Consider the following 15,051-nt stretch of genomic DNA (forward strand, 5'->3'; position numbering starts at 1 on the left):
TACTGCACCCAACCATACAACTGACCTGGAACATGGTGATTTGGCTGCAACATCACTTCAACTCAAGGGGCGGTCGGGTAGCCTAGTGGTTAAAGCGTGCGCTCGTCACGCCGAAGACCCGGGTTCGATTCCCGACATGGGTACAATGTGTGAAGCCTATTTCTGGTGTCCCCCGCCGTTATATTGCTGGCATATTGCTAAAAGCGGCGTAAAACCATACTCACTCACTCACTCACTTCAACTCAATAACAAGCAACAGTTCTATTCAATGACTTTTATTTTACATAAATGATCCCACTTTCACAAAGATGCAACACTACATGTTTGTGAAGACAAAATATTATTACAGCCCCTTAAAGAGAACCTATTGTGTAATGATAAGGAGCTTCTATATGACCAAACTAACAAATATCTTATGAAACAACAACCTTTAGGATATCCTAAATAAGTATCTCCTTGTTTTGTACAAAATCTGATTCTTTTGTAATTCTTTAAGCCCAAAACAATACTTTGAACTTACCTTTTTGGGGTCAAGGTAGCTGATATATCTGAGCATTTAACATGTTTAATAACAAATGATACAAACAGACAATTAACCCCAAGTATTTTTCTATACTCAAATGATAAATTTGTGTTCACATAACTAAAACAGTTAGGTGTGATAATAGAATCTGTTCACCACCCAATAGAATCTTATCCCAATACCAGATACTTCAAGAAAATTTATTGCTATTGCTTCACAGATCTTGCGTTCCTCTTCATTCTTTTGGGTTAGTTGTGTTAGGGTTAGGGTTGGTTACCCCAAACTCTATCCTTAGCCTTGGATCCTTGAGTCAGGATAACAATGCTGATTTTCAGACAAAAGTGTAGTTCTAACATCAGTGAGTCAGCATTGATGACACCTCTTCCAAGACCACAGTAATAGGAGGAGGATGTTAGGAATAGCTGTTGTGTGTCAGTAGCTCCTAGTTGGCATTATATACAGATGTGGACATATGGCTGTCAGCACAAGGTCAGGGTGCCTTGTACAAAGCGATCTTAACGCTAAGGTAATTGTAACGCCCGTACCTTAACGACAGTCATAGCGCTAAGGTTGTTTTGTACAACGACACGTAGGCCAACAAAAACCTTTACCAAATCTTAACCTCAGACTTTACATTAAACACACTACAATCATCCTTCTGAACCTGGAGAACTTTATAAATTCGATAGGATATATCATACTGCTGAATGTAAAATTCAAAAACCTTTACGCTTAACATGTAGTGAACAAAAATAGTAATGAATATATTGGAGGATATTTTTTCATGGTGAACACTTCACACAATTTCATATAATTATCTCCAAAAATATTCATGATCCCTAACGTTTTTGGTTAAGAAAAAATACACATTTTATAATAGCAATATTGGCAGACATATATACTGAATTAACCCTCAAATGAGTGTGTTCTTCCAGACAGACGGCAACCTAAATTCCGCAAAAGGAAGTCAGAAAAGTAATGGCACACATGGCACCAATGGAGCATCATGAATTCTAACATCACTTGGCAAGATGTAATGTGGTCATGCGAAGGATGACATGGGTGACTGATGACACAAGACACGGGGTCCTGGAACGATTGATGTGATGTGATCCCCTCGTCGTCCTCCCCATCACTTTAACAATGACCACTTGATCTGTTCCTTGGCAGATTGGAGGACCTGCAATAAACATGGAGCAATATTGAACCACAGTAGCAGAGCATGGACATATAGCATAAGAGAAAGGGGAGGGAATTAGGATTGGTTTGGCATGCCACATTATTCCATGTGTCCAGACCACTCAAAAAGATGGCGACATAACTGACATAATTGTATGGATTGTTTAGTCACTTGGCATTTTAGAAGTTGATACAAGTGACACACAGCATCCATATTTACAACATTTGCAACATTAAACCATACAATGTCAGAAACTGGGTCTAGCAGAGATTTCTAATGAATATGGAAAGGATTTTGTTTCCTTTTGAAATGACCCTCTAGTAGAGGTGCATAAAATGTGTGATAGATAGTTTTAGTTAACCATAAGAAACTCTTTTAGACAAATCAATCTGATCTTGTACTGTGTCTTATCTGTAGGTATACACCAAACAAAAATGAACATTTGCCAGCAATAATGCTTTTTCAAAATGTCACATTTCAACATTATCGAGACCAATCAGAAAATTAAACAAAACCAATCAATATCCCTCATTAAACTAAAAAAGTGTGTCCTCATAATACCTATACAGAAAGTCTGGGTAGGGAGGGCTTCGTAGTTGCACTTTGAAAACAGCTCAACGTGTGAGTGTCAGACTAAAAGTGCAAACTAGGGTCTTTATACAATGTGTCTGGATGGTAGACATAATAATTCATACTGGCATATGTAGAACAGTTCTCCTCAGGTCAAAGTGAAGCTAAAAAGTAGAGCTCTAAAAAGTCAGTGGGTGTGCGGAATATACCTACAAAACTTTATTTGTCATACATATGTACGACTTAGATTTGATCCTCTATACCTCCAGGGCATTTCGGTAAACCCACATAAACCCCTGGATCCATTCTCATGGTTCTCAACTTGTCCTCCTATTTTTCATTAATATTTAACACAAAAAAACAAAGGTCATGATAAAGAAAACAGAAAAGGCGAGGGAAGGTGGACATGAAGACATCCTTCCCATCATGGAGATTTCTTTTGCATGTGATGTCAGTCATGTTTTCAATGTTGAATTTCTCAACAAACTTCATCGTAATCAAAGGGACTGGCTGAGCCATATTTGAGTGTGTGAGTTGAGTATTCCAGTTATATCGCAGCATGTCAGCTTAATGTGGGAGGAAAGCCCGGAGTGAAGCAGGTCTCAGACATTTACCACTTCGGTGAAACACACAAGCACGGGTATGGTGCTGACAAACCTAGAAACATAATCGCGGCAAACTGGGATTCGAACCCACAATCATAGGTTTCTGGCGTGCCCAAGGGACGCAACTCTGCACAGCGAATCGCGGCGCCTTAGACGACTGGGCCACCCGTGCCCCACTGAAAAATCTAGACAGTCATGAATGGTTTCATAGCATACTGATTATATCACCAAGTCTAACCTCAGTAATGTTATGTCCATTATTGCCAGTACATGTTTACCATCTATTTTCCTCTCAATGTCTTTTGTGTCACTTTAACAAGAAAATTAAGGTGAAATAAGATGATGAATGGATTTAATTTATTATCAAAACAGAAGAATAAAATGTGCCCAAAGAATGATTGATTCCTACATTGCACAAGTGATTAAACCATTCGTTTGAATGAAACAGAAACTTAATCAAATGTTGCCATCAATCATGCAGAGTCAATTGGAGTTTTCTACATCTAAGCACTTTCAACTCATTGCACTTCACTTTAGTCCATAAGTGACCTTCAGCTTTTAAGTCCAACCTATGCCAGTAACATAAACATGCATCGCGAGTGAGAGAGTTTGGTTTAATGTCACGTTTCAGTTATAACAGGGCATGTCGGCTTAATGTGGAACGAAGGCCAGATAAGATGCAGGTCCAAGATGTTTACTACTTCTGTTAAACCAAGGAGCACCAGTATGGTGAGTGAGTGAGTGAGTGAGTGAGTGAGTGAGTGAGTGAGTGAGTGAGTGAGTTTGAGTGAGTGAGTGAGTGAGTGAGTGAGTGAGTGAGTGAGTGAGTGAGTGAGGTTTTACGCCGCTTTTAGCAATATTACAGCAATATCAAGGCTGGGGACACAGAAATGGGCTTTACACATTGTACCCATGCCGTGAATTGAACCCGGGCCTTTGGCGTGGCGAGCGAACGCTTTAACCACTAGGCTACCAAATCGCCGCAGGTATGGTGATGACAAACCTAGAAAACACCAGGGATTCAAACCCACTAGAGCCACTTTTAGCAATATTCCAGCAATATCATGGCGGGGGATACCAGAAATCAACAATAGAACTAACATTTTTAGTCCACTCGTCCTTATAATGATAACATATAGCAAATCCCTTAAAAATGCCAAATTTCTACTTGTCTTTATGATACCATAACCATTGGGCAATTTGGCAAGGACTGTAGGACTACTGCCAATTTCTACAGCTGCAGAAATGGGCTTCAAACTTTGTAACCATGTGGAGAATCGAACCAAGGCCTTTGCCGTGACGATCGGAAACTTCAGCCACTAGGTTACCCCACCTCCCCAAAAGACATTAGACATGTATAGAGAATATCAAGAATATAGACCAGGTACACAAAGTAATATTCAATTTATACATCCTATATTAGATGGAAGAGTGGTAGCTGCCATGGTGGCCATTTTGAATTTTACAAAATGTGACACCCTTCATTGCAAAGATGTATTGCTCATGATATCAATCACTGGTTTGGCTGGTCCAGGTTCAATTATTTACAGGCTGCCATGGAATATTGATGAGTGCAGCAATAAACAGGAAAGAATCAAATTATTGTAAATAGCCATATTATAAACAAGTGTATTTGAAATTAAAAACCAGTTGTTTAGAATAGACAGTTTGGAGCTTCTATGTTGTAGCCATGAAGAATGTGTTCAAATCATATTAACATGTTCAGTATTTTAGAAGTGTTTTTTATTCAGAACTACGAAATATCTGGCCGTGAAGACTTAGTTTGTTGTTAAACACTCAGTCAGCAGTACTCCAGCCATATGACAGCTGCCTGCAAATAATCATGTTTCGGCCAGACAATACCAGTGATTGATATTGTGAGCAACAATCCACTCCTTCAGGGTATGATGGCACGCGATCAACCAAGTCATCAAGTCTGATCACAACTCCAATTGGTTTGACAGGGTAAGTGAGTGAGTTGGGTTCAACGCCGCTTTTAACATCATTCCAGTTATATCACGGCGTGTCAGCTTAATGTTGGAGGAAGGCCCAAAGTGATACAGGTCTCAGACGTTTACCACTTCGGTGAGACCCACGAGCCTGGGTTTTGGTGCTGACAAACCTAGAAACATAATCAGGGCGAATCAGGATTTGAACCCACAATCATAGGTTTCTGGCGTGCTCAAGGGACGCAACACTGCACAGCGAATCGCGGCGCCTTAGACGACTGGGCCACCCGTGGCCCCTGGTTTCACTGGGCCTGGAACTGACCCTTCTGCAGGACAGCAAGTGAGAGAATGTTGTGAAACACTGCTGCCTGCAAATAATCTGGACCAGACAAACAAGAGACTGAAATCGTGAGAAAGGTGATACTCAACAGCCTAGTCCACCAGATCTATTTCCATCGTTCTTTACAATAATGATGGTTTAGTACTTGGTACAAATACAACCAGGGCCCTCCTTCAGGCTGCTGCAATGTACTCATAGTCATAGACCAATAGTCTCTCACAGTCTCAGAACCATTATTTTTTCCCTTTTCTCAGACCTTAATGCAGTGTTATAGCTCTAAATGAAGAAAGTCCTGAGGTTCTGAAATGGCCTAACTGGGGGTCGTTTTCAATGTAAATGCAGTTGCTTCTTTCTACAAATTAGAAGTCCCTAAAGCAGCATCTATAGCATAATTATTTAAAAAACAAAACAATAGACTGGACCCAAAGGAGTACAAATATATTGAAAACCCAAGTTCATCTAATCGACTCACTGGTTTAAGGAAAACATCAGCTATGAGCATGATGAGAGTGAGTGAGTTGGGGTTCACTCCACTCTCAACAGTATTTCAGTTATAAATATCACTGCTTCATGTGGGATAAAAGGCTCAATGGTGCTGGTATTAAACATTATACATTGGTGAAACCCACAAGCACAGGTAGGGTGCTGACAAAGTTTGAAACATGATCAGGAAGAACGTAGGATTCGAACACGCAATTAAAGGTTTCTGGCATGCCTGAGAGACTCCAGCGAATTTTGGGACCTCAGACAACTGTGCCACCTGTTCCTGGTGTTCTCCCACCAATGGAAGAGTGAGTGAGTTGGGTTCAACGCCCAGTATACTCAGGACAGTATTCTAGTTATATCACGGTACGTCAGCTTAATGAGGGAGGAAAACCCTAAGTGATGTGAGTATCAGACATTAACCACATAGGGAAAACCATTGGTATGGTGCTGACAAATCTAGAAACATAATGGAACCAGGATTCGAAACCCCTGATCATAGGTTTCTGGCGTGCCAAAGGGACGCAACTCTACACAGTGAATTGTGGCACCTTTGACAACTTGGCCATGCGAGTCCCCGTCAGACACAATATACTTGGAAATGTAAGAATGTTTAATCTTATCACAGATTTACAAATTAGGGCTTGTTTTCATCCTTGGGTGAAGATTATGTGCACAATAGGCGCTGCACAGGCAGGTTGAAATAGTATACAATAAGCAACGTTTTCAACATGTAAGTTGTAATACATACCGTCAACCAAAGCAGAAAATTCCACTGACATTAAGTGTACGACCTTGAAGCTATTAAATGCAAATAAATCTCAGAAAGTAACTCAAATATTGAAATTTATGACAATTAAGTGAAAGTGCAAAACCATTAAATGTCAATTACTGTAAGCTGTGTCAGATTCATTTTGATGAATATTTCCTTTTTTAAATATTCTTTGTCTGATACATGTCATCATTGAGATAAACATGATAAAAATAGCGACCTAGAAGGCATCTCAAAGACATATACTGGTAAAGTACTCAAAGCATACATTTTTTCCTGCGAGCCACTTGTCGCCTAGTAAAACGTTTCTTGGTGCCATTTCAGACTTTTTTGAGCCACATCAAAATTTAAGGAGTCACATTTATTTAGGGTTAAAACACAAATTAATACTTTAGAAAATAAATAATAACACAGGAAAAGATTCAAAACATTCCAATTACATTGGTAGAAACTAACATTTTTAGTCCACTAGTCCTTATAATGTCCTGTGCCCGCCCACATCTGCATCTAATAAACCCCTATTACGACACAGCACTAATAGCCATGGTTATGTCATCATTCTGTGATTGCCAGATCATTCTTCAGTGATTTGAGCGAGTGAGTGAGTTGAGTTTAATGTCACTTTTAACATCATTGCAGTTATATCACAGCATGTCAGCTTCATGTGTGAGGAGAGCCTCCCACATCGGTGAAAACTCACTAGCATGGGTATCGTGCTGACAAACCTAGAAACATAATCAGGGTGAACCGGGATTCGAACCTGCAATCATAGGTTTCTGGCATGCCCAAGGGACGCAACTCTGCACAGCAAAACGCAGCGCCTTAGATGACTGGGCCACCCATGCCCCTTTCAATGATTTGAAAAACCCAACATTGTGATAGTAAACTGAGAAATGTGTACATGACCAGAGATACAGACACTTGTAGCATTACAGGCAATAGCATCCGAGTGAGTGAGTGAGTGAGTGAGTGAGTGAGTGAGTGAGTGAGTGAGTGAGTGAGTGAGTGAGTGAGTGAATTGGGTTTTAACACCGCTTTTAACAGTATTCCAGTCATATCGCGGCATGTCAGCTTAATGTGGGAGGAAAGCCCGGAGTGATGCAGGTCTCAGACATTTACCACTTCGGTGAAACCCACGAGCATGGGTATGGTGCTGACAAACCTAGAAACATAATCGGGGCGAACCGGGATTCGAACCCACAAACATAGGTTTCTGGCGTGCCCAAGGGACGCAACTCTGCACAGCGAATCGTGGCGCCTTAGACGACTGGGCCACCCGTGCCCCACTGAAAAATCTAGACAGTCATGAATGGTTTCATAGCATACTGATTATATCACCAAGTCTAACCTCAGTAATGTTATGTCCATTATTGCCAGTACATGTTTACCATCTATCTTCCTCTCAATGTCTTTTGAGTCACTTTAACAAGAAAATTAAGGTGAAATAAGATGATGAATTGATTTAGACGACTGGGCCACCCGTGCCCCCGGCATTAGCATCAGAAGCGAGATAGGCTTCGGTATTGATGTAGGAAGGTACACTACACCCTAAACATGGAAGTCATTATGTCAATATAGACAAGCAACGTTGCACTTCTACATTCTATCTATGTGTGTAATATTCTAATTGACAAGCTAATTTTTATAATGGGAGTGAACTGGCAACCAAGCAATAAATGGTATACAGGCCCCAAATGGTCACAACTTGGAGAGCTGGTATATGGCAAGTGCTACCATAGCTCTCCATTACTATAAGGCCAGGCTTTTTTTAGTTTCAGGATTAAGGCTTTTTCAGCCCAAAGTCCAGGGTTGGATGAGGGAAAAAAAAAAGCCAGATGCATTTTCTTTTAATGCAGAATGCCTCTAGCATACTTTGTGAACATATTCTGTGCTCAAAAGACTGCCATTTGTGATGATAAAGTCCCTTGTAACATTAAAAATTCTACCATTTACAACACGGACAATTGTCAAGGGAGGCTATTCATGTTCAGCTTCGAGATCAACAAAGATCGATTATGTATCTCTTTACTAGTTTACAATGGTAAATTCATGTTTTTTATAAAAAGGTGATGATAACAAATAAAATAACCGACTATGCGGCTATCTGATATATTTTTTTACATTTTCTCAAAAATTAAAGTCGGCGGGTCCGTAATCCGAAATATAAAACACCCGGCCTAAGGCTAAATAAAAATAATAGTCTTGGTTCTCAGTCACTGCCCACAACCTTAGTTGCATGTTTCGTTTTTGTTTCCAATTTCAATTTATTTTTTTTGCATTGTGTTAAAGTATTAGGATTTTTATATTTTTTTGAAAATGGAAATAAAAACAAATCGTGCGGCAGATTTTATGATGATGCAGGTGGTGCCTGAGAACCAAGACTATTATTTTTTTTAGCCTAACAGGTCAATTACAGGGAAATTCATTCTTTCATGAAGAAAAATGGCACTAGCAAGACTTTCAACAACCTGTTGCCACAATTATCGGTAGATCAAAAGCATTATGGATCGGTCCTCAAAGGGCCATGACAGCGTCTGTCTCTCTGTGTGATAATGTAGCGAATTAACTTATGCGAGTTTGGTTTCACGTTGTATTTCAGTGTGTCAGCTTGATGTGGGAGGAGAGCCAGAAGTGATGCAGGTCACAAATACCCCTATGGTGCCGACAAACCTAGACAAATAATTGGCATGAATCCGGGATTCAAACCCATGATGATTAGATTCAGGTATTACTGAGGCATGGTGACAGTGTAGAAAACTGTTGAAAACACAGTAAATAAAGAGCTTTTTCTCAATTAGCATGTTTAGTTCATGAAATTCTCATTTCTGAATTACTATAATTGCACCAATATGACTACAACTGTGTCTCAAAAAATATCAGGATTGGTAACTGTCAATTACATAAAGTTTATCTTTAGGAGGATATTTACTTCAATAAAACAAATATGTAATATGAAAAAAAGATGGATCTCTGAAGGTTACAAGTTCATCAGATAAGTTTCAGAAACAAGGCATTCAAACTGGTGTCTAATAAAGCAATGAAGAACAGAATTTCAAATGCAGACAGGTCCAAAGGTCACCATCGTATATAATATGCGAAGATTCAGGGGGGGATAAAATAAAGATAAAGAAAATGTTGTCCATATGATTTGAGAATAATTGACTCTTGAATGTGTAGAAAATAACAACAGAAATACAAAGTAAGAAATGTTTCAAATAAGCATATGTTCATTAAAGAATGTAGGCCAAATTCATCAATAAAACAAGAAAACAACTTGGACTGGTCAGAAAAAGGCACTTAATATTTCCTCACTACAATGCTGCATACAAGTCATCCTCAGTAACAAAGGTTTCCAAGAAAATGACAAAAAGAACAAAGTAACAAATAGTGCCATCGCACTGCAGTTCACATGGATATGTAGTCAAAAGTTGAAAATGTCAACAACGACAGACACATGAAAAAGAATGCTGTCAGCATTGCCATTCAAAACATTTCTAAACAAAACACCAAACACTAAAATCTAACGATTTGATTTGTTTGTTTGTTTGTTGATTAAAGCCGCACTCAGCAATATTCCAGCTACATGACGGAGATCTGTAAATAATCGAGTCTGGACCAGACAATCCAGTGATTGACATCATGAGCATCAATTCACCCAATGGGGACCGATGACATGCATCAACCAAGTCAGCGAGCCTGACCACCCGATCCCGTTAGTCGCCTCTTACGACAAGCATAGTTGCCTTTTACGGCAAGCATGAGTTGCTGAAGACCTATTCTACCCTGGATCGTCACGGGTCCTAACAATTTGAACAAAATATGTCATTGTAAAGGAGTTTAGTTTCTCTCATGCTGGCAATTTCATGGGAGAAGTATACAGAGACAAATCTACCTTTTGGGAGCATGACCAAACCGGGTCAAAATCTAAAATATTGCAAAACTGGAAGATGTATGTTGATAGTTTCAACAAATACTATCATTACATTTCAAAATAACTCAAAAATGGCCATTAATAGATATTTTAAAATGGTAACTGTGGTAGATCAGATTAGAACAATTTAAACAAATGGAGTGAGTGAGTGAGTGAGTATGGTTTTACGCTGCTTTTAGCAATATTCCAGCAATATCACGGTGGGGGACACCAGAAATGGGCTTCACACATTGTACCCATGGCGGGAATCGAACCCGGGTCTTCGGCGTGACGAGCGAACGCTTTAACCACTAGGCTACCCGACCGCCCCTAAACAAATGGAGTGTCATCATTGGTGGGAACAAGAATGTTAAATTTCAGCTTCATTGGTCCAGTGGAAAGACAGACACACAGGCAAAATGTTTGATGAGACTTGAATATCTTACAATATTCAAGATTAAGTTCAGAAACAAACCACCCTGCATTTGGGAAACATTACACTTGGTTGGTTCATGTGTGTAGACTTTCAGGGTGAGTGAGTATGGTTTTACGCCGCTTTTAGTAATATTCCAACAATATCCCGGCGGGAGACACCAAAAATGGGCTTCACACATCGTACCCATGACAAGCGAACGCTTTAACCACTAGGCTACTCCACCGCCCACAACTTTCATAATAATCAACAAATGCATACATCCATTCTAGAACTTGAGTCAAAGCCACACATGAATCCATGAATGTTTTAAAAAACACAAGTAAAACAACTCAAAAGCCACTTTACTATTTGGGAGATATGCATGAATACATGTTCGAAGAAATATTCTCCAAATTTTCATTCAAGTCCATTCAGATAAATAGCTAGACAGACAAACTGATGGACAGATGGATAGATAGGCCTATGGAAAGATACAGATAGACAGATGGACTGAGGTGAAAGTGAAATTAGGTTTAACGTTGCGTCTAAGATTACTGCACTTATATAGCAATGTGTATGTACGTGTGTGTGTTTGTGTGGCTGCTTGTACTAGTCCGGACTGTCACTGATTTATAGTGCTAGCTCACCGAGAAACCATGCTGCAGTTCAACATAAATACCCCACTCAGACACAGTATACTGACCCCCAGCCGACCAGTCCTTGTTTTAGCCCCTTAATGCCAAGTGCCAGACAGGGTAACAACAAGTACCATCTTTTCACGTCATTTGGTATGACCTGGCCGGAGATCGAACCCCGGACCTTCCTCTCTCCGGGCGGACGGTCTACCACGAGCAGATGGACTGAGAGGTGGATGGGGTACAGACAGATAAATTAAAGAACAAAACAGATGACAGGTGGATTGAGAGACAGATGCGGTGAGTGAGTGAGTGAGTTGTGTTTAACGCCGCTTTTAACAGTATTGCAGTTATATCGCGGCGTGTCAGCTTAATGTGGGAGGAAAGCCCGAAGTGATGCAGGTCTCAGATGTTTACCACTTCGGTGAAACCCACGAGCACGGGTATCAGCGGTAGAAACTAACAGTTTTACTCTACTAGTCCTTATAATGATAACATATAGCAAAACCCTCAAAAATGGCCAATTTCTACTAGTCCTTATGATACCTTAACTATTGGGCAGTTTGGCAAGGACTACAGGACTAGTGCCAATTTCTAACACTGGGTATGGTGCTGACAAACCTAGAAACATAATGGGGGCGAACCGGGATTCGAACCCACAATCATAGGTTTCTGGTGTGTCCACGGGACACAACTCTGCACAGCGAATCGCGGAGCCTTAGACGACTAGGCCACCCGTGCCCCGAGAGACAGATGGAGACAGACAAATTCTAAAGACATACAGATGGATGGAGAGACAGACAGATGGACTAAGATGGACAGTCAGACAGGTGGACATACCCCGTACTGATCACACAAGCGCTCTGCAGTTGGGGGTGGAGGCTGATTACATACGTACAATATATTTTACCAAACAAATTGTAAAGTAAACTGGACTAGATCTTCCACATAGATGAGACACCTGCTCAACTAGAAAGCTGCCAGGCTTATAATATATACTGCAGAAGTATCATATTTTCTTGTGTATAGTGCACACTTGAGCATAATGCAGGAAATTATTTCATGTGAAATGGCTATTTCGTATACAGTGAGAAGTCAAAAACTATGACTTCAGATTAACTCCTGCTCCTGGCGAGTGTGAGGTGGGAATGTTCAATGGAGCGGGTCAGGATCATCTGACAACGTCGGGTTGAGTGTCAAATTATGGTTCAGTATTAGCTTGGGGCCTGTTTCCTGTTTCCAAAGTTCTTACATGATACTTGAGGTCTGAGCTTATTTTTATATGGTTTACGACATGAAGCAAAAGGACTGATGACTTGTCCATCAAGTGAGTTGCACAACCTGCAGGTGAAACAGTAGGCTGAGACCTAAAATGCCACCTATCAAACAAAGCCTGCCAAGGTTATTTCCCCTGACTGCACATAAAAAACTTGGTCAATGAAAATCACAAGACATGATTTACAATTTAAATTGTATTTACTGCATGCTAGGCACTGTTTTATACACAGGGATTAGGATTACTTGTGTGTAAATGTCTCATAAAATAAGCCAGAAATAGCTTTTAACTGTACACACATTTTCTCCCTTTTCTACTGTTGATTCAGTTAATAAAATACTCAATATCATAACTTAATTTTTTTTACCCAAAATAATATATTCTTATATTTTGCTTTTTTACTTAAACAACCAATATTAGAAGAAAAATAACCATAACTGTAGCACTTTGGTGTATTGCCAGATAATATATTACTTTTAATGAGTTAAAGTATGGCAAATATGATATATGATATGATATGTTTCCATTCTTTAACAACTTAGATTCATCAAAGGCATCAACAGAATTAATCTCATCATGGTTGCTGTAAATAATAGGGTGAACTACAAATCAGTCCATACACAATTTCACCAAGATTAACATAAACAATATTGAATGAATCTTGAATAAAATGAATATAACAGATTGCAAACTTAAGTCCAGAAAATACACTGAACACTTTTATTATCAGTTTAATAACAAGAGTAACTTGCATACTTCAGTACGGATTTGTTGACATGCTATTTCCAGTGTTACATGGTAATGTCTTTGCATTGGGAAAAATAATCAAACCTCACTGTATGCATGTATTATGTACACTACCCTCGATACAGCTGTATATTGGGGGAAAAGTGTGCACTATACACACAAATATGGTACACAAACCCAACTTGTTAAGTGCTCTATCAAAATGTTGACTATTTAGATAAATCTTCAAACGCCTCAGTGTTTTGTTGTATTCTTATACTTAATTGAAAAACAAATGGGAGAAGGTGCCCTAATTCGATTTGGTTGAAAGACACTGACAAATGGATTTTGAAGCTTGGCAAGGGATGTAACTCTGTCACCCAAGGCCACCCATGTACCGAAAAGTCATGGATAAAAATTCATTGTTTATAGCAATTCTGGCGGTAATACATTGTACCCATACTTTTTATGGATGCAAACTGGTAGATTGTATAAGTTATTTGAATAACAAGTGTTTCTGAATCATAAGTCCTGGTAATGTTAAATGATTGTCAATCATTTGAAAGTTTCAGATATCAAAAAGAATAAATGGAAAATCAAAAACTCATTATTCAGCAACACATTAAGTCCTGTTTTAGGCATGAGGGATGTTAGGTCGTGTCTAATGCCATCCTTAATGTTCTTAGTTACCCTAGCCTCACATTATCCAACCAGTGTGTATCATGGCATATTTATCACCTGATGAATAAGTAGAGATACCAAACCCAAGTTGAAACAAATAGGAATATCAGGGAATATCCGGGAATAACTGGCAGCTAAATTTAGTAATTTTACAAGCGACGCCTTATGGTTAAAATTTGTACATGTAATGTATAACGTAATCTTATGTAATTGTTCATATGATCATCTACTGTGGATGTAATTGTTTATGTGATCCTCTACTGTGTTTGTAATTGTTCATGTGATCCTCTGCTGTGTATGTAATTGTTCATATGATCATCTACTGTGGATGTAATTGTTCATGTGATCCTCTACTGTGTTTGTAATTGTTCATGTGATCCTCTGCTGTGTATGTAATTGTTCATGTGATCCCTGCTGTGTATGTAATTGTTCATGTGATCTTCTACTGTGTATGTAATTGTTCATGTGATCCTCTACTGTGTATGTTATAGAAAATGTGATCCCTGCTGTGTATGTAATTGTTCATATGATCCCTGCTGTGTATGTAATTGTTCATGTGATCCTCTGCTGTGTATGTAATTGTTCATGTGATCTTCTACTGTGTATGTAATTGTTCATATGATCCCTGCTGTGTATGTAATTGTTCATGTGATCTTCTGCTGTGCATGTAATTATTCATGTGATCTTCTACTGTGTATGTAATTTTTCATATGATCCCTGCTGTGAATGTAATTGTTCATGTGATCCTCTGCTGTGTATGTAATTGTTCATGTGATCCTCTGCTGTGTATGTAATTGTTCATGTGATCCTCTGCTGTGTATGTAATTGTTCATGTGATCCTCTGCTGTGTATGTAATTGTTCATGTGATCTTCTACTGTGTATGTAATTGTTCATATGATCCTGCTGTGCATGTAATTGTTCATGTGATCCTCTGCTGTGTATGTAATTATTCGTGTGATCTTCTACTGTGTATGTAATTGTTCAT

The 15,051-nt window shown here is 39.2% G+C and overlaps 1 protein-coding gene across 2 annotated transcripts in view; it reads right to left on the reverse strand.

Moving 5' to 3' along the window:
- Positions 1-259: 259 nt before the first annotated feature.
- The window catches only part of LOC124151866 (coatomer subunit zeta-1-like), a 35,988-nt gene continuing 21,196 nt past the window's right edge, over positions 260-15,051 (reverse strand). For both annotated transcript variants that reach the window (XM_046524537.2, XM_046524545.2), the window contains one exon: positions 260-1,703. In XM_046524537.2, the coding sequence (XP_046380493.1) occupies positions 1,656-1,703 (48 nt within the window). In that variant the 3' untranslated portion in view covers positions 260-1,655. The remainder of the gene's footprint in view (positions 1,704-15,051) is intronic.

This window comes from Haliotis rufescens, unplaced genomic scaffold, assembly GCF_023055435.1.
Source record: "Haliotis rufescens isolate VD_foot unplaced genomic scaffold, xgHalRufe1.0.p SCAF_4, whole genome shotgun sequence".
NCBI lineage: Eukaryota > Metazoa > Mollusca > Gastropoda > Lepetellida > Haliotidae > Haliotis > Haliotis rufescens.